This window comes from Rhinoraja longicauda, chromosome 2 (genome assembly GCF_053455715.1).
Source record: "Rhinoraja longicauda isolate Sanriku21f chromosome 2, sRhiLon1.1, whole genome shotgun sequence".
Lineage (NCBI taxonomy): Eukaryota > Metazoa > Chordata > Chondrichthyes > Rajiformes > Arhynchobatidae > Rhinoraja > Rhinoraja longicauda.
The window spans coordinates 90,875,642-90,894,133 of record NC_135954.1 but is presented as its reverse complement, the minus strand read 5'-3'; the positions used below and the strand labels follow the sequence as shown (position 1 = coordinate 90,894,133).

The 18,492-nt window shown below is 50.2% G+C and overlaps 1 protein-coding gene across 4 annotated transcripts in view; it reads right to left on the bottom strand.

Annotated features, from left to right (window-relative positions):
- The window catches only part of LOC144607076 (pituitary adenylate cyclase-activating polypeptide type I receptor-like), a 117,531-nt gene that overhangs the window by 38,831 nt on the left and 60,208 nt on the right, over positions 1 to 18,492 (bottom strand). For all 4 annotated transcript variants that reach the window (XM_078423660.1, XM_078423685.1, XM_078423668.1 and 1 more), the window contains 6 exons: positions 18,086 to 18,183; positions 13,292 to 13,424; positions 10,034 to 10,187; positions 6,157 to 6,217; positions 4,933 to 5,002; positions 4,202 to 4,293 (listed from right to left, as the gene is read on the bottom strand). In XM_078423660.1, coding sequence (XP_078279786.1) covers positions 4,202 to 4,293; positions 4,933 to 5,002; positions 6,157 to 6,217; positions 10,034 to 10,187; positions 13,292 to 13,424; positions 18,086 to 18,183 — 608 coding nt within the window. The remainder of the gene's footprint in view (positions 1 to 4,201; positions 4,294 to 4,932; positions 5,003 to 6,156; positions 6,218 to 10,033; positions 10,188 to 13,291; positions 13,425 to 18,085; positions 18,184 to 18,492) is intronic.

Sequence of the window (18,492 nt, the reverse complement as noted above, 5' to 3'; positions counted from 1 at the left end):
CAGCCACATCGACACAACGGCCACGAAAGCCTCTACTTTCTTTGAAGGCTTAGGAAGTTCAGCCTGTCATCAACCACCTTCACCAACCCCTACAGATGCGCCACAGAAAGCATTTTATTGCGATGCATCACAGCAAGGTTTGGGAACAGCTCCATCCAAGACCGCAAGAAATCGCAGAAAAATGCCAGACCATCACGCAAGCCAACCTCCCTTCCATTGACTCCATCTACACCACGCTGCCACGTCAAATCAAATCAAAGTCATTTTATGTAACTTAGAACAGTGCCGCACAAGAACAGAACGTGACGTCAAGGCCAACTCTTTTCTACCTGCACATAATCCATATCCCTCCGTTCCCTGCATATCCATGTGCCGATCCCAAAGTCTCAAACCCCACTATCTTGTCTGCCTCCAGCACCACCCATGGCAGTGTGTTCCAGGCACCCACCACCCTCTGTGTAAAACAGCTGCCCCGCACACCTCCTTTAAACTTTACCCCCTCACCATTTTGTTCAGCAATCCAGCATGGAAACAAGCCTTTCGGCCCATCGGGTCCATGCTGACCATCGATCACCTGTTCACACCAGTTCTGTGTTGTCACACTTTCACATCCACTCCCTACACACGCAGGACAACTTACAGAGGCCAAATAACCTACAAACCTGCACGTCTTTGGGATGCGGGAGGAAACTGGAACACCCGTGGAAAATCCACCCGGTCACAGGGAGAACGTGCAAACTCTGAACAGACAGCACCCGTAGTCAGGATCAAACCCGGGTCTCTGGCGCTGTAAGGCAGCAGCTCTACCACTGTGCCACCCCGAAAGGTTACCCTTTTTTCCTTTTTGCTTCATGTAAGTTTGAAGAGTTAAGGAGACTTTTCCTCCTCATTGAAGTGCCTGCTGCTGCTGGCAGCTTTCCCCACAAGACAGCAACATAATGGATGTTTAGTGCCAGTGTATGTAAGAGTTAGGGGCACCAGTAGGTCCAACATTTGCCTACTCCCCTCCATGAAACCATCTATAACTTCAACAGCTGCGACTTAATGAAATTCAATTAGGGGTGGCACGGCAGTGCAGCGTTAGAGTTGCTCCCTGATAACGCCGGCTTCCATCCTGTCTGTACAGAGTTTGTACGTTCTCCCTGTGACCGCGTGGGTTTTATTTATTTATTTATTAAATAGGTGCAGGAGTAGGCCATTCGGCCCTTCGAGCCTGCACCGCCATTCAATATGATCATGGCTGATCATCCAACTCAGTAACCTGTACCTGCCTTCTCTCCATACCCCCTGATCCCTTTAGCCACAAGGGCCACATCTAACTCCCTCTTAAATATAGCCAATGAACTGGCCTCAACTACCTTCTGTGGCAGAGAATTCCACAGATTCACCACTCTCTGTGTGAAAAAAAACTTTCTCATCTCGGTCCTAAAAAACTTCCCCCTTATCCTTAAACTGTGACCCCTTGTTCTGGACTTCCCCAACATCGGGAACAATCTTCCTGCATCTAGCCTGTCCAACCTCTTAAGAATTTTGTAAGTTTCTATAAGATCCCCCCTCAATCTTCTAAATTCCAGCGAGTACAAGCCGAGTCTATCCAGTCTTTCTTCATATGAAAGTCCTGCCATCCCGGGTGCTCCAGTTTCCTCCCACACTCCAAAGACGTACGGGTTTGTAGGTTAATTGGCTTTGGGAAAATTGTAAATTGTCCCTAGTGTGTAGGATAGTGTTAGTGCATGGGGTGATTGCTGGTCGGCACGGACTCGGTGGGCCGAAGGGCCTGTTTCCACGCTGTATCTCTAAAGTCTGATTGACATCGATTTGTTTAACTAAGTTGACTACACATTTATTGAACATAGAACAGTACAGCACAGCAATGGGCCCTTCGGCCCACAACGTTCGTGCCAAACATGATGCCGTTAAACTAATCTCCTTTGCCCGCACATGACCCATATCCCTTCATTCCCTGCATATCCATGTGCAGGTCTGAAAGCTTTTTAAACACCACTATCACAACTGCCTCCACCACCACCCCTGGCAGCACGTTCCAGTCATCCACCACTCTCCTCGTACAAAACTTGCCTCACTCACCTCCTTTACACTTTGCCTCTTTCAAAAAGCTACTGCGTGCCCTCTCGTCTTTGATATTTCCACTCTGGGAAAAAAGTTCTGATCGTCTACCCTATCCATGCCTCTCATAGTTTTATAGGCTTCTATCAGGTCTCCCCTCAATCTCTAATACTCCAGAGAAAACAATCTAAGCTTATCCAACCTCTCCTTGTAGCTAACATCCTCTAATCCAGGCAGCACTCTGGTAAACCACCTCTGCACCCTCTCCAAAGCCTCCACATCCTTCCTGTAATGGGGTGAGCAGAGCTGCATGCAATGCTCCAAATGCAGACCGACCAAACCCCTATAGAGCTGCGTCATGACTTCCTGGGTCTTATACTCAATGGCCTGTCCGAATGAAGGCAAACGTACAACATGCCTGTTTTACTGCTCTATCTAGTGTTGCCACTTTCAGGTAAAGGACTCATCAGATTTGCTGCCTATATATCAAGTGTAAAGGTTGTGGGTTTGATTTACGATACGGAAATGAAATTATTGTCAGTGGGTCTTAATCTCGGAACTCCCTATCCATCGGTGGCTTCAACAGAGACGGAGCAGAGCGGAGCAGAGAGTAAGGATAGCTGCCCCACAAACCCCAGCGACCCGGATTCGATCCTGCCTTCTGACACTGTCTGTGTGGAGTTTGCACGTTCTCCCTGTGACCACTGCGTGCTCCGGTTTACTCCCACGTCTCAAGGACGTGCGGGCCGGTAGGTAAGTTGCCCCCGGTGCATCGGAGACTCAGAGGAAGTCGATTATTGGGAAAGAAGTCGGAGAACCGATGGGATGGCTTTGAGAGCTAGCATCGACTCAATGGGCCAAGTGGCCTTCTATGTGGTAAGACAATATGGGACAAGTGTGCAGTCATCCACAAAGGGCACTTAGGGATGGGCAATGGTGGATGGCCCCTGTGATTGATGCCCGGGGACTGGCAGAGGGTGGCACTGATGTGTGGGTCGATGGGCTGTGGAAATGGGGACGATGCCCTCAGTGCTTCCAATCCAAGGTTAAAGTGAGCATTGGCTGAGGCATTCTGGGAAATAAACTCCTGCCTCGGGGAGAGGGAGAGAGGGGGAGAGAGAGAGGGGGAGAGAGGGGGAGAGAGAGGGGGAGGGGGAGAGAGGGGGGAGGGAGAGAGAGAGGGGGAGGGGAGATAGAGGGGTAGGGGAGAGAGAGGGGGCGGGAGAGAGGGCAGAGGGGAGAGGGGGAGAGAGGGGGAGGAGAGGGAGAGGGGGAGAGAGAGAGGGAGAGGGAGAGAGGGGGAGGGAGAGAGAGAGGGGGGAGGGGAGAGAGAGGAGAGGGGAGAGAGAGTGGGTGGGGAGAGAGAGGGGGAGGGGGAGAGAGGGAGAGGGGGAGGGAGAGAGAGATAGGGAGAGAGAGACAGAGAGAGACAGAGAGAGAGGGGGGAAGAGGCAAGAGAGAGGGGGGGGAGAGGGAGAGAGAGAGGGAGAGAGAGAGGGAGAGAGAGAGAGAGAGATAGAGAGTGAGAGAGAGGGAGAGAGAGAGGGAGAGAGAAAGGGAGCGAGAGAAAGGGAGCGAGAGAGAGGGAGCGAGAGAAAGGGAAAGAGACAGAGAGAGAGGGAGTGAGATAGAAATGGAGGGAAAGGGAAAGAGAGAGGTAGAGAGAAGGATAGGTGGAGAGGGCATAAGGGGGAAAAGGGAAGGAGCGGGGAGTGTGGTAGAAAGGGGGGTAGTGGAGAGGGGGGTGGGGATGGGCAAAGGCAGAGAGTGCAGGGGCAACAGGAGAGGGGGGGTGTAAAGGAGTGGGGGAGAGGGGGGAGGGAGAGGGAGGGATACAGGGAGGTGGGAGCGGAGGAAAGGGGGAATAGGGATAGGGGAGAAGGGGAGGTAGTAAGGGGGAGGAGGAGATGAAGGGGGGGGGGGGGGGAGAGGGAGAGGAGGGGAGAGGAAGAGGGTAAGGGAGGAGATCGTTAACGAATTGGTTCTCCATTCCAGCAACCACTCCAACCAGCCACGTGGTAGAACATCAACGACATAGTGAGCCGTGAGCTTGGCGTAAGAGACTGGAGCACATCTCCACACCCTGCTGAAACTGCCAGCTTATCCTGGCAGAGGTGAAATCGTGGAGACTTACAAGTAGATGCTGGACTCATTGCCTCCCATGTCCGGGGACTGGAGCTTCTGCACGAGGATGAAGATGATCCCAATGAAGAGGATAAAGTTCACCTGCCGACAAACACAAAGCCAGGCATCAGCCGCCAGCACGCGTCCATCCAGCACGACAATAGACAATAGACAATAGACAATAGGTGCAGGAGTAGGCCATTCAGCCCTTCGAGCCAGCACTGCCATTCAATGCGATCATGGCTGATCACTCTCAATCAGTACCCCGTTCCTGCCTTCTCCCCATACCCCCTCACTCCGCTATCCTTAAGAGCTCTATCCAGCTCTCTCTTGAAAGCATCCAACGAACTGGCCTCCACTGCCTTCTGAGGCAGAGAATTCCACACCTTCACCACGGGAGTGGGGTTGGCCCATCCAGCCCCGTCTGAAGAGGGGTCCCAAGCTGACACATCACCCGTTCCTTTTCCTGGAGAAACCCCCCCACAGGTCGCAGGGGGAAAGTGCAAACTCCATCACAGGCAGCACCCGTGGTCAGGATTGAACCCGGGGTCTCTGGCGCTGTAAAGCAGCAACTCGACCACTGCCCGAGCCCCTGCCTCTAACAAACTGCGACAATGCAGGGAGTAAGTAGCCTTGGGCTTTGCCAGTGCTCTCTGGTTTAGAGGGCTATGGGCCAAACGCGGGCAGGTGGGACTAGTGCAGGTGGGGTTTGGTGGGCGTGGGCTACACCTTGATGCTCACCATAATAGACGCGATGACCGGTCCTTTAATTACCCACCACAGGGCCCGGTGCTCATTGGTCTCCCAGCAGCTGAAGAGAGGGAAAAACAAGGTGAGAGAAAGGGTTACAAAATATCCATTGCATGGAACACGAACGCAGGCTTTGGCCACCATGACTGCCACCTCTAATTGCCCCTTGGCAAGGAACAATCGAGGGACAGAGTTTAGCTTAACTTAGTTTAGAGATGCAGCATGTTAGGCAGCACAGTGGCACAGCTGCCTCACAGCGCCAGTGACCCGGGATCGATCCCAACTATGGGAGCTGTCTGTACGGAGTTTGTACGTTCTCCCTGTGACCGCTGCGATCCCTGTGGGGTTTCTCCGGATGCTCCGGTTTCCTCCCACATCCCAAAGACGTTAGGTTAATTGGCTTCTGTAAATTGTCCCTGGTACGTAGGATAGAACTGGTATACGTGTGATCGCTGGTCGGTGCGGACTCAGTGGACCAAAGGGGCTGTTTCCACGATGTGTCGCTAAAGTACACAGCATGCAAACAGGCCCTTTGGCTCACTGAGTCCACTCCGACCAACAGTAACCCTGTACACTAGTTCAACCTACACACAAGCTTATGGAGGCCAATTAACCTACCAACCCACTCTTCATTGTGATGTGGGAGGAAACCGGAGCAACCAGAGGAAACCCACGTGGTCACAGGGGGAACGTACAAACTCCATACAAACAGCACCTGTAGTCAGGATCAAATCCAGGTCTCTGGTGCTGTAGTTGAGGCAGGTACAATAAAAACATTTAAAATATATTTGGGGGGTGTGGGCCAAATTCAGCCAGATGGGACCAGTGTAGATGGGGCATCTTGGTCTGCATGGGCAAGTTGGGCCGAAGGGCCTGTTTCCACGCTGTATGACTCTATGATTCTATACCTGTCCCCAGAGGATATCCTCATGCACTGCATGAATTGGTTGGATGGATGACTGGATAATATTCCCCACTGGTGACCTGGTGATGGTGGAATGGTGAAGGGGGATAGAGATGGTTGAGGGAACGAGCGCAACCATGTGACCATCCACATGACCCACCCTTCCCACCCACCGCCCCGTCCTAGGTTCGGGGGCTGTGGGGCTGGGGTGGGAGGAAGGGGGAGAGTGGGGGATTTGGGGGTGGGGGGAAGGCAGTGGGGTGGGGAGGGGGGAGGATGGGGAGGGGAGGGGCATTCACCCTGGGACTTACCCTGAGTCATCAAAGTGAAGGCGCAATACAGTCCAGATCGTAACGCAAATGGTGGGAGTTCCTGCAAAATAATGGAAACCATCTTACCACAGAGCCAACTATCTTGAGCCAACATCTTGAGCCAACTATCCTTTCCCCTCCCACTAGGCAGAGGTAAAATAATCATATCAATATATAACACATAAGTTATGGAAATTATTTAAGTTGGTTTCAATTACTTTCTTTTTTTAAATTTTTAATTTTTTGAAGCATAAGCACAAATAATAATAAACGACAAACTGGTTATAGAATTCTTACATAGCTTCAATTTTTAAATTTTTAAAGAAAAAATAAAGATGAAAAGAGACTGAAAAAAAAGACTATAAACTAATAGAGGGTCGGCACGGTGGCGCAGCGGTAGAGTTGCTGCTTTACAGCGAATGCAGCGCCGGAGACTCAGGTTCGATCCTGACTACGGGTGCTGCACTGTAAGGAGTTTGTACGTTCTCCCCGTGACCTGCGTGGGTTTTCTCCGAGATCTTCGGTTTCCTCCCACACTCCAAAGACGTACAGGTATGTAGGTTAATTGGCTGGGTAAATGTAAAAATTGTCCCTAGTGGGTGTAGGATAGTGTTAATGTACGGGGATCGCTGGGCGGCACGGACTTGGAGGGCTGAAAAGGTCTGTTTCCGGCTGTATATATATGATATGATATGATATGATAATAGAGAGAAAGCAAAGAAAAAAGAGAATTACAAACATAAAGATTATGGGGATAGATCCGGGAGTTAATGAGTATAGTTGTACATCCAACCCTAAACTCAAGTTTTAACTTTAGTTTTAAATTTTAGTTTTGTGACAAACCCATTTACTTTTTTAAAAATTCAATAAATGGAGACCATATTTTAAAAAATAGATCTGGTTTGTCAATTAAGGCAAACCTTATTTTTTCCAAATGTTCCAAAGGGCCTGTTTGCATGCTGTGTACTTTAGAGATACATCGTGGAAACAGCCCCTTTGGTCCACTGAGTCCACACCGACAAGCGATCACACGTACACCAGTTCTATCCTACTTACCAGGGACAATTCAACATTTCCGTAATCCACATTTTAATTGTGGGGGTTACTGTTTCTTTCCAAATTTTAAGTGTTCATTTTTTCGCAGTTATTAAACTGTAGTCAAGAAAGCGTCTCTGACTTAGTTTCAATTACTTTCTGACGTATGGGTTAGACATTACAGATACAGGGCGGTATTGGACCCAAAGGCTCACCGAATCCGTACCGACCATCGATCACCCCGTGAACCTGAGCGGATTTAGTGGGTCACAGGGCCTGTTTCCATGCTGCATCTCTAAACTAAACCAACACTATCCCACACACTAAGAACACCTTTTTTAATTTTACCAAATCCAATTAAACTCCAAACCTGCACGTCTTTGGAGAGTGGGAGAAAACCGGAGCACCCGCAGAAATTCCACGTTGTCACACGGAGAACGTACAAACTCCGTACAGACGGCACCCGTAGAAGGATCGAACCTGGGTCTCTGGTGTTGTAAGTCAGCAACTCTACCGCTGCACCACCGTGCCACCCATAATGACTTTTTGAAATGCAGGTTGGGATCTCCATTTTAAATGGTGGTGGCTGGTATTCTGTGGAGGGGCCAGGTAGGAATGGCCTGGTTCCGTGCTGTATGACTCGACGATATGATCCATGAGCAGGAGGAACTTTTTAGAAGGGTATGGGTCAAATGGGACTAGCTGAGCTGGGGCATCTTGGTCAGCATGGACGTGTTGAGTCGATGGGCTGACATGACTTTAAGCTGGTGTACGCACCGCAGCTCTGCAGAGGGTCTTTTGGTCAGCAACAGTTAGTTGTCAATGCAATCCCACCCGTTCCTCTTAACTTGGGACAAAATTTGTTAGATATAGCTCTTAGGGCTAACGGAATCAAGGGATATGGGGAGAAAGCAGGAACGGGGTACTGATTCTGGATGATCAGCCATGATCATATTGAAAGCAGTGCTGGTGGCTCAATGGGCTGAATGGGCTCCTCCTGCACCTATTGTCTATGTTTCTGTGTAGGGAGGAACTGCAGATGCTGGTTTAAACCAAAGATAGACACAAAAGGCTGGAGTAACGCAGCAGGTCAGGCAGCACCTCTGCAAAAAAGGAATAGGTGATGCTTCGGGTCGAGTCTGAAGAAGGGTCTCGACCTAAAACGCCACTTGTTCCTTCTCTCCAGAGATGCTGCCTGACCCGCTGAGTTACTCCAGCATTGTGTCTGTCTTGGTGAGAGGGAGTTTGGTGAAGGGTCTCTCCTCGGTATGTGGAGATCTGCTGCCACCTGCTGTACGTTGCCTGCACAGCGGTCAATACAACAACATCCTCAGGCAGAAACTCAAGGAAGTGCAGAAGCTGGAATCTTACATAGAGCACGGTGGCACAGAGGGAGAGCTGCTGCTGCCGTACAGCCCCAGAGACCTGGGTTTGATCCTGACTACGGGTGCTGGCTGTGTGTAGTTTGTACGTGTCCCCCTCCCCCTCGTGACCTGCCTGGGATTTCTCTGGGAGTTCCGGTTTCCTCCCACACTCCAACGATGTACACATTTGTAGGTTAATTGGCTTCGGTAAAATTGTAAATTGTCCCTAGTGTGTGCAGGATGGTGCTAGTGTGTGGGGATCGCTGGTCGGCATGGACTCGGTGGGGCCCAAGGGCCTGGTTCTGTGTTGTATCTCTAAACTGAACTAAACTAAACGAAACTATAACTAAACACAAAGTGCTGGAGTAACTCAGCGGGTCAGGCAGCATCTCTGGAGAACATGGGTTGGTGACGTGTCAGATTAGGATCCATCTTAGACAAACTGAAGATTTCAGGTAAGGTGTAGTTCTGGGATTGATGCTTTGTTAGTTCAGTTTTGTTTATTGTCACGTGTAGTGAGGTACAGAGATTGAAAGATGGGGCATGGAAATAGGCCCTTCGGCCCACTGGGTCCACGCTGACTATCGATCGCCCGTTCACACTAGTTCTATGTTATCTCACTTTCTCATCCACTCCCTCCACACCAGGGACATGTTACATAGGTGCAAGCCCGCACCTCTTTTTGGGACATGCGAGGAATCCGGAGCACCCGGAGGAAACCCACGCGGTCGCAGGGAGAATGTTCAAACTGCACACGAAGACAGTACCCGGGGTCAGGATCGAACCCGGGTCTCCGGCGCTGCGAGGCTGTTGTGCCACAAAACCACAATGTCCTCAAACAAACTGATGACGTTCATGCTAGGTGTGACTCTGGAAGTGTGTTTAAAATGTTTGGTGCTGTTTGTTTACATGTTCCTTGTGTTGTTTACATGTCCCAATGCCCACATTTGGCCCATGTCCCTCTAAACATATCCAATCATGTATCTGTCCAAATGTCTTTTAAATGTTGTTATAGTACCTGCATCAACTACTCCTCTGGCAGCTCGTTCCATACACCCACCACCCTCTGTGTGAAAAAGTTGCCCTTCAGGTTCCTGCTAAATCTTTCCCCTCTCACCTTAAACCTGTGTATTCTGGTTCTTGATTCCCCTACTCTGGGTAAAAGACTGTGCATCTGTTCTATCTATTCCCCTTGTGATCTTATACACCTCTATAAGAAAAACCCCTCATCCTCCTGCACTCCAAGCAAAGAAAGACACAACGTTCTGGAGTATCTCAGCAGTTCCGGCAGCACCTGGAGAACAAGGATAGGTGACGTTTCGGGTCAGGATGCTTCTTCAGGCTTTAGTCCATGCAGCTCTCTAAGATCATCCCCTCAGCCTCCTCCACTCCAATGAATAAAGTCCTAGCCCAACCAACCTCACGGTGTGGCTCAGGTGGAAATCACAGCGATCACTCTGCTTCTCCTGAACACTCACCCCATCCAATGAGGATGTACCAGTAGAAGTATCGGCGCTCGGGAAAGAAGGTCTCGACCAGCAGGGTGAAGAGGTAGAGCCCCTCGATGAACAGCCAGAAATAGTTGGACATCACGCAGTAATGAAAGAAGACCATCATGGCCTTGCACTGGACCTGGAGAGAAACAGAGGGTCTGTCAACATATTGGGGGCATCAGCACTCCAAGTGCCCCAACCACTAAACCGGGGTGGACATGTGGAGGTGCCACACCTGAGATCCCGTGCAGTACAGGTGTGGAAGATACCTGCCTCAACTACCTCCTCCAGCAGCTCGTTCCATATACCCACCACTCAATGAGTGAAAAGGTTGCCCCCCAGGTTCCTATTGAATCTTTCCCCTCTCACCTTAAACAGCCCCCTAGTTCTTGGTTCTGAGAGAAAGACCCAATCTTGGTGATTTTATACACTTCAAACAGATCGCCCGTGCAAAGATTGGACCCTTCCCCACCCACACCTCCCCAATTACCACTTCACACCCACTCACATCCTGACTCCAGTCTGCAAAGACTGGGCCCTTCCCCACCCACTCACAGCCTGACTCCAGTCTGCAAAGACTGGGCCCTTCCCCACCCACTCCTCCCCAATCACCACTTCACACCCACTTACAGCCTGACTCCAGGGCCGTCTTAACGCATGGGCCTGATGGGCACTTGCCCGGGGCCCCACGAGCATAGGGGCCCCATGCTGATCTGTGTATGTTAAGTGACTTGCAATAAATAAATACTACTTTAAAAATGTAGGTTCAATAAGTGCTTTTTTTCGCAACATTTTCGGTCACTAAGTGCTTCTCACAGCGATCTGTAAGTGCTTTTCGCAACAATGTAGCACCCTAAGTCCATCGCTAAGTGCTTTTCGGTAAGTGCTTTTCGCCGGCACGACAGGGGGGGGGGGGGCTGGTAGGGAAAGGGGGGTGGGGGAGAGTAACGGTAGGGGCCCCAGTACACTGCTTTGCCCGGGGGCCCATAATGCTGTAAAAACGGCCCTGCCTGACTCCAGTCTGCAAAGACTGGGCCCTTCCCCACCCACTCCTCCCCAATCACCACTTCACACCCACTTACAGCCTGACTCCAGTCTGCAAAGACTGGGCCCTCGTCCAGTACCCACCCCCTCCTTGCTGCCCAACATCAGTCTGGCCACTTCTCCATCACTAACAATAGCAATTGAGGAGGTGGAGAAGCTATTCAGGAGGCAGAAAAGCTGGAAATCTCCAGGACCGGACGGACAATGTTTCCCCCTCTTCCCTCAAGCTCTGTACCGAACAACTAGCACCGATCTACACAGACATTTTCAACCAGTCCTTGCAAACCTGCACTGTCCCTGCCTGCTTCAAAGTCTCCACTATTGTTCCTGTCCCCAAAAGCCAAGGATTACTGGTCTTAATGACTACAGACCTGTCGCACTGACCTCTGTAATCATGAAGACCCTTGAAAGACTTGTGCTGGCCCAGCTGGAAAATATCACAAACCCCCTGCTGGACCCCCTGCAGTTTGCATACCGGGCCAATAGATCGGTGGATGACGCAGTCAACCTAGGCCTGCACTTTATCCTCCAACACCTAGACCGCTAGGGGACATATGGAAGGATCTTGTTTGTGAATTTTAGCTCTGCATTCAACACCATTGTGCCAGAGCTACTACACTACAAACTCTCCCAGTTGACTGTGCATGAACCCCTCTGTCAGTGGATCACCAAATTCCTGACGGACAGGAAGCAGCATGTGAGGCTGGGAAAGCACATATTGGATCCACAGACCCTCAGCATAGGAGCACCGCAAGGCTGCGTACTCTCCCCTCTCCTTTACTCTCTCTATACCAACGACTGGACCTCCACAGACTCCTCTGTCAAGCTCCTCAAGTTTGCGGATGACACTACTCTGATTGGACTGATCCAGGATGGGGAGGAATCTGCCCACAGACGGGAAGTGACACAGCTGGCGTCCTGGTGCCATCGCAACAAACTGGAGCTCACTGCTCTCAAGATAGTGGAACTAATTGTAGACTTTAGGAGAGCTCCCCCTCCCCTCCCCCCACTCACCATCAACAACAGTCACAGTCACATCTGTGGAGTCATTTAAGTTCCTTGGAACCATCATCTCCAGGGACCTTAAATGGGGGCGCACCATCGACTCCACAGTCAAAAAGACCCAACAGAGGATGTACTTCCTGCGGCAGCTGAGAAAACACAATCTGCCACAGGCAAAGATGGTCCACTTTTATACTGCCATCATAGAGTCTGTCCTCACCTTCTCCATCACGGCCTGGTTTGGCTCAGCCACCAAGCATGATATCCGGAGGCTGCAACGGATCGTTTGCACAGCCGAGAAGGTTGTTGGCTGCAACCTTCCCCCCCATTGATGAACTGTACACTGCAAGGGCCAGGAAGCGAGCGGGCAAGATCATCTCTGACCCCTCTCACCCTGGCCACAAACACTTTGAAGCACTTCCCTCTGGAAGACAACTCCGGACTGTCAAAGCAGCCACAGCCAGAAATAAAACAGTTTTTTTTCCCCACGAGCAGTAGCTCTGCTCAACAGCCAAAACACTGTAGCCTCCTTTTGCTCTAATATTTTATTTCATTCTTCACATGTTTAAATTACAATGTTTTATTTTTAATTGTCTACTGTATATCGTGCCATTACTTGCGAGCAAAGCACCAAGGCAAATTCCTTGTATGTATAAATATTTGGCTAATAAAATGTATTCAATTCAATTCAATTCAATTCAAGATTTCGTACAGATCGATAAGATCAACCCTCAAGATTTTATGGCGTTTATAAGATCGCCCCGCATGATTTTACACACCTCAATAAGATCACCCCTAATGCTTTTATACACCTCAATAAGATCAGCCCTCATCCTCCTGCGCTCCAAGGAATAAAGTTCTAATCTGCCCGACTTCTCTCGATAGCTCAGGCCCTTGAGTCCTGGCCACATCCTGGTGAATCTTCTCTACACACCTCAATGACATCCTTCCTACGGCAGGGTGAACAAAACAGAACACAATACTCCAAGTGCGGACTCACCGACGTCTTATACAACTGTGACGTGACGTCCCATTTTCTCTACTCAAAGGACTGATGAAGGCCAGCATGCCAAAAACCTTCTTCACCACCCGGTCTGGCTGGGATGCCTCTTTTGCCAACCGAGCTCAATTTCCCGAGCCTCCACTGCCCATTCAGGTTCCTCCCCTCCTCCCCCCTTCCGCCCCCTGCATTCTCACCGAGCTGATGGAGCAATGGTAGACCTCATCTTCCGCGTATAAAATGGCGTCCTTGATGAAGACGGATATGGCACGCAGGATAAAGGAGACAAATAGGTTCATGTGGATGTAGTTCCGGGTACAGTGCAGCTTCCTACAAAAGGAAAACAGATAGTTAACGCCAGGACCCTCAGCAGCATTGATGTTCAGTTTAGTTTAGTGTCACGTGTACCAGGGCCGTTTTTACAGCATTATGGGCCCCCGGGCAAAGCAGTGTACTGGGGCCCCTACCGTTACTCTCCCCCACCCCCCTTTCCCTACCAACCCCCCCTTGTCGTGCCGGCGAAAAGCACTTACCGAAAAGCACTTAGCGATGGACTTAGGGTGCGACATTGTTGCGAAAAGCACTTACAGATCGCTGTGAGAAGCACTTAGTGACCGGAAATGTTGCGGAAAAAAAGCACTTATTGAACCTACATTTTTAAAGTAGTATTTATTTATTGCAAGTCACTTAACATACACAGATCAGCATGGGGCCCCTATGCTCGTGGGCCCCTGGGCAAGTGCCCATCAGGCCCACGCGTTAAGACGGCCCTGACGTGTACCGAGGTACGGTGAAAAGCTTTATGTTGTGTGCAAACCAGTCAGTGGAAAGACTATGCATGACCACAGATACATGATAAAGGGAATAATGTAAATAATGTTTCGTGCAAGATAAAGTCCTGTAAAGTCCAATCAAAGCTAGTCTGAGTGTCTCTAGAGAGGTAGATAGTAGCTCAGAACCACTATCCAGCTGTTGGATGGTTCAGTTGCCTGACAACAGCTGGGCAGAGGGATCTTGGAGATCAAGTCCACATCTACCAGAATGTGGCAACACAAGTAGACAGAGTGGTAACGATGCATATGGTGTGCTTGTCTTCGGGGTATTGAGTACAAGAAAATCTATACAAAATGCTGGAATAATTCAGTAGGTCAGGCAGCATCTCTGGAGAGAAGGAATGGGTGACATTTCAGGTCGAGATCCTTCTAACCCGAAATGTCACCCACTCCTTTTCTCTAGAGATGCTGCCTGACCCGCTGAGTTACTCCGGCATTTTGTGTCTATGTTTGGTGTAAGCCAGCATCTGCAGTTCCTTCCTGCACATATTGAGTACAACAGTCAGGAAGTCATGATGCAGCTTTATAGGACTGTAGCTGGACTGCATTTGAGCAACACAGTGGGTAGAGCCACTGGCTCACAGTGCCCAAGACCTGGGTTTGATCCTGAACTCGGGTGCTGTCCGTGTGTGGAGTTTGTAAGTTCTCCCTGTGACTGCGTGGGTTTCCTCCGGGTGCTCCGGTTTCCACCCACATCCCAAAAACATGTGGGTGTGTTGGTTAATTGGTCTCTGTAAATTGCCGCAAGAGTGTAGGGTGTGGATGAGGAAGTGGGATAGCAGAGAACTAGTGTGAACAGGTGATCGATGGTTGGCGTGGACTCAGTGGGCCGAAGGAACTGTTTCTGGGCTGCAACCTAAACTAAACATTTGCAGTATCTCGTGTAGTTCTGATCACCCCATTTAGTTTAGTCTTAGTTTAGGTAAGTTTGTTTATTTTAGTTTAGTTTAGTGTCGGTTTGTTTAGTTTAGTGTCGTTAGTTTAGTTTAGAGACACAGGGTGGAAACAGGCCCTTCGGCCCACCGAACCCCGCACTGACCAGCGATCATCCTGTACACTAGTTCTATCCCTCACACGAAGGACAATTTACGGAAGCTAATTAACCTACAAACCTGCACGTCTTTGGAATACGGAGAAACCGGAGCAGCAAGAGAAAACCCACAGGGAGAACATATAAACTCAATCCGTACAGACGGCACCCGCAGTCAACATCAAACCCAGGTCTCTGGCACTGTAAAGCAGCATAAGAAAATAACTGCAGATGCTGGTACAAATCGATTTATTCACAAAATGCTGAGTAACTCAGCGGGTCAGGCAGCATCTCGGAGAGAAGGAATGGGTGACGTTTCGGGTCGAGACCCTTCTTCAGACTGTAAAGCAGCAACTCTACCGCTGCGCCACTGTGCTGTCCTAGAGAAAGGATGTGGAGGTTTTGGAGAGGGTTCAGAGAAGGTTTACCAGAATGATGACACAAGGAACTGCAGATGCTCGTATACAAAACAAAAACACAAAGTGCTGGAGTCAATGAAAATGGGTCCCGACTCTAAACATCATTTCAGATACTTCTTCCCTTTCTTTCACTTTTTTGCAGAATTTATATCAAATTATGTTTTGTGTGTGTGCTGTCTGAGTCTATGTACCTGTCGTGTGGCTGCAAGCAAGATTTTCATTGCACCTGTACCTTACTGTACTAGTGCACATGACAATAAACTTGACATGCATCTTTGTGCTGAAACTCCAGCTACACCAGCAGAGGGCAGACCTACTCATCAACAGGAGCTGAGCCTGAAGCTGTCATTTAATTTAGTTAGGCAATGAGACCATAAAGAAATAGGAGCTGAATTAGGCCATTCGGCCCATCGAGACTGCCTTACGCCATTCGATCGTGGCTTATCTATCTTTTCATTTTAGAGAAACAGCGTGGGAAACTGGCCCTTCGGGCCCACCGAGTCCTCGCCAACCAGAGACTGAGGGGCAACCTTTTCACTCAGAGGGTGGTGGGTGTATGGAACGAGCTGCCAGAGGAGGTAGTTGAGGCAGGTACTAGAACAACACTTAAAGACATTTGGAAAGGTACATAGATACAATAAGTTTAGAGGGATGCGGGAAAAACACGAGCAAGTGGGACTAGTGTAGATGGGACATCTTGGTCGGCACGGGGAAAGTTGTGCTGAAGGGCCTGTTTCAATGCTGTTTCTCAAAAATGACAAGATAAATCAGCCACGATCGAATAGCGAAGCAGTCTCGATGGGCCGAATGGCCTAATTCAGCTCCTATTTCTTCTCTATGACTTTGGACAGTAGGGGAATCAAGAGGCTGGGAAAGAGACTAGGCAACATGAACAGGTGTGGAAGAGCAGACTTGAGTGGCAGACTGGACCCACAACATCCATTTTCCCGGGAATCCAAGTGGTGACTCGTAACCATTTGAATGGTCAGTTAATGACGGCAGTGAGAGAGAGTGAGCGAGGAGGAGGAGAAAGGGGGAGAGAGAGAGGGGGAGAGCGAGAGAGAGGAGAGAGAGAGAGAGAGAGGAGGGGAGAGGGGGGGGAGAGGGGAGAAGGATGGAGAGGGAGAGAGATGGAGAGGAGAGAGATGGAGAGGGGGAGAGAGGAGAGAGGAGAGAGGAGAGGGGAGAGAGAGAGAGAGAGAGAGAGAGAGAGAGAGAGAGAGAGAGAGAGAGAGAGAGAGAGAGAGAGAGAGAGAGAGAGAGAGAGAGAGAGAGAGAGGAGAGAGAGAGAGAGAGAGAGAGAGAGAGAGAGATGGAGAGGAGAGAGAGAGAAGAGAGATAGAGAGAGAGAGAGAGAGAGAGAGAGAGAGAGAGAGATAGAGAGAGAGAGAGAGAGAGAGAGAGAGAGGAGAGAGAGAGAGAGAGAGAGAGAGAGAGAGGGGGAGGGAGAGATGGAGAGAGAGAGAGAGAGAGAGAGGGGAGGGAGAGATGGAGAGAGAGATGGAGAGATGGAGAGGGAGAGAGATGGAGAGGGAGAGAATGGAGAGGGATAGAAATGGAGAGGGAGAGAGATGGAGAGGAGAGAAATGGAGAGGGGGAGAGATGGAGGAGGAAGAGAGGGGAGAGGGGAGAGAGAGAGAGAGAGGGGGGGGAGGAGGGGGAGAGAGAGAGAGAGAGAGAGAGGAGAGAGAGAGAGAGAGAGAGAGAGAGAGAGAGGAGAGAGAGAGGAGTGAGAGAGAGAGAGAGAGAGAGAGAGAGAGAGAGAGAGAGAGAGTGAGAGAGAGAGAGAGAGAAGAGAGAGAGAGAGGAGAGAGAGAGAGAGAGAGGGGGAGGGAGAGGGAGAGAAGGAGAGAAAAAGAGAGCATGAGAGAGAAGAGGAGGGAAAGAAAGAGAAGGAGAGATAGAGCGAGATAGAGGAAGAAATAAGTCAAGGTGAGGAATCTTGGTTGGCATGGACCAGTTGGGCCGAAGAGCCTATTCCGTGCTTTATGCCTCCACAAATCAATGAAGATCAGAGCGGTTTGGGCGTTTTTTCAGAAGGTTCCTTCAACCTTCTGGCCACATGGACAGGATGGGTTTCGAGGGGTATGGGCTGAATACAAGCAAATGGGACCGGCCCCACTATGCCAATTTGATCGGCATGGATAAGATGGGCCGAAAGGCTTGTAATCCATGCTGTACAGGTGCACCACCAATTTTCCGGCAATTGTTGTCCGCACCTCCTTTAATCCGGACAAAATTACGGGCGCTACTTGAAATCCCCCCTGGAAGTGCAGCCAAAAATGTGGCGCCCAGGCCGGGTAAGGCGGCCACTCTCAACCTCATCGGGACTTCCACGGCCGATCGGTGGGTCAGATTGTATCTTGGGGTTGTGGAACTCCGGCCCGGCAGATCCGTTCCCATCGCCGACTTCCACGGCCGACTTTACAGGCCGGTATTTCGCCCCCCTCCGCCCCTCCCCCACCACTCCCCCGCGAGGCTGTGACCTCCATTGATCTGGCAAAACGGATAATCGGGCAAGGCTCTGGAACCAAGGGTGCTGGAAAATGGGTGGTGTTTCTATAACGCCTTGTTTCTATAACGATCATGTTAATGTTGTGGCCGTTATCTGAGGGAAATGGAATTAGGAATTAGTCATGTGAACTTGCTTGCCAAAGTGGAGGTTTGGAGGAAGGAGGGGGTTGGAAAGGTATTGGAGGAAGGCCTTACCTGAACCGGCAGAGTATAATCATGGCGATAACCAAGGAAACCAGAGAGGTGCTGTAGCCGACCGTGTAGAGAGCCTTGACAGATACATAGTATGGCTCCTGCAAGAGATCAGACAGACACAAAGTGCTGGAGTAACTCAGTGGGTCAGTGGTGGAGTAACTCAGTGGGTCAGTGGTGGAGTAACTCAGTGGGTCAGTGGAGTGGTGTAACTCAGTGGGTCAGTGCTTTGGAGTAACTCAGTGGGTCAGTGGAGTGGTGTAACTCAGTGGGTCAGTGCTGGAGTAACTCAGTGGTCAGTGGTGGAGTAACTCAGTGGTCAGTGCTGGAGTAACTCAGTGGGGTCAGTGGTGGAGTAACTCAGTGGGTCAGTGCTGGAGTAACTCAGTGGGTCAGTGGTGGAGTAACTC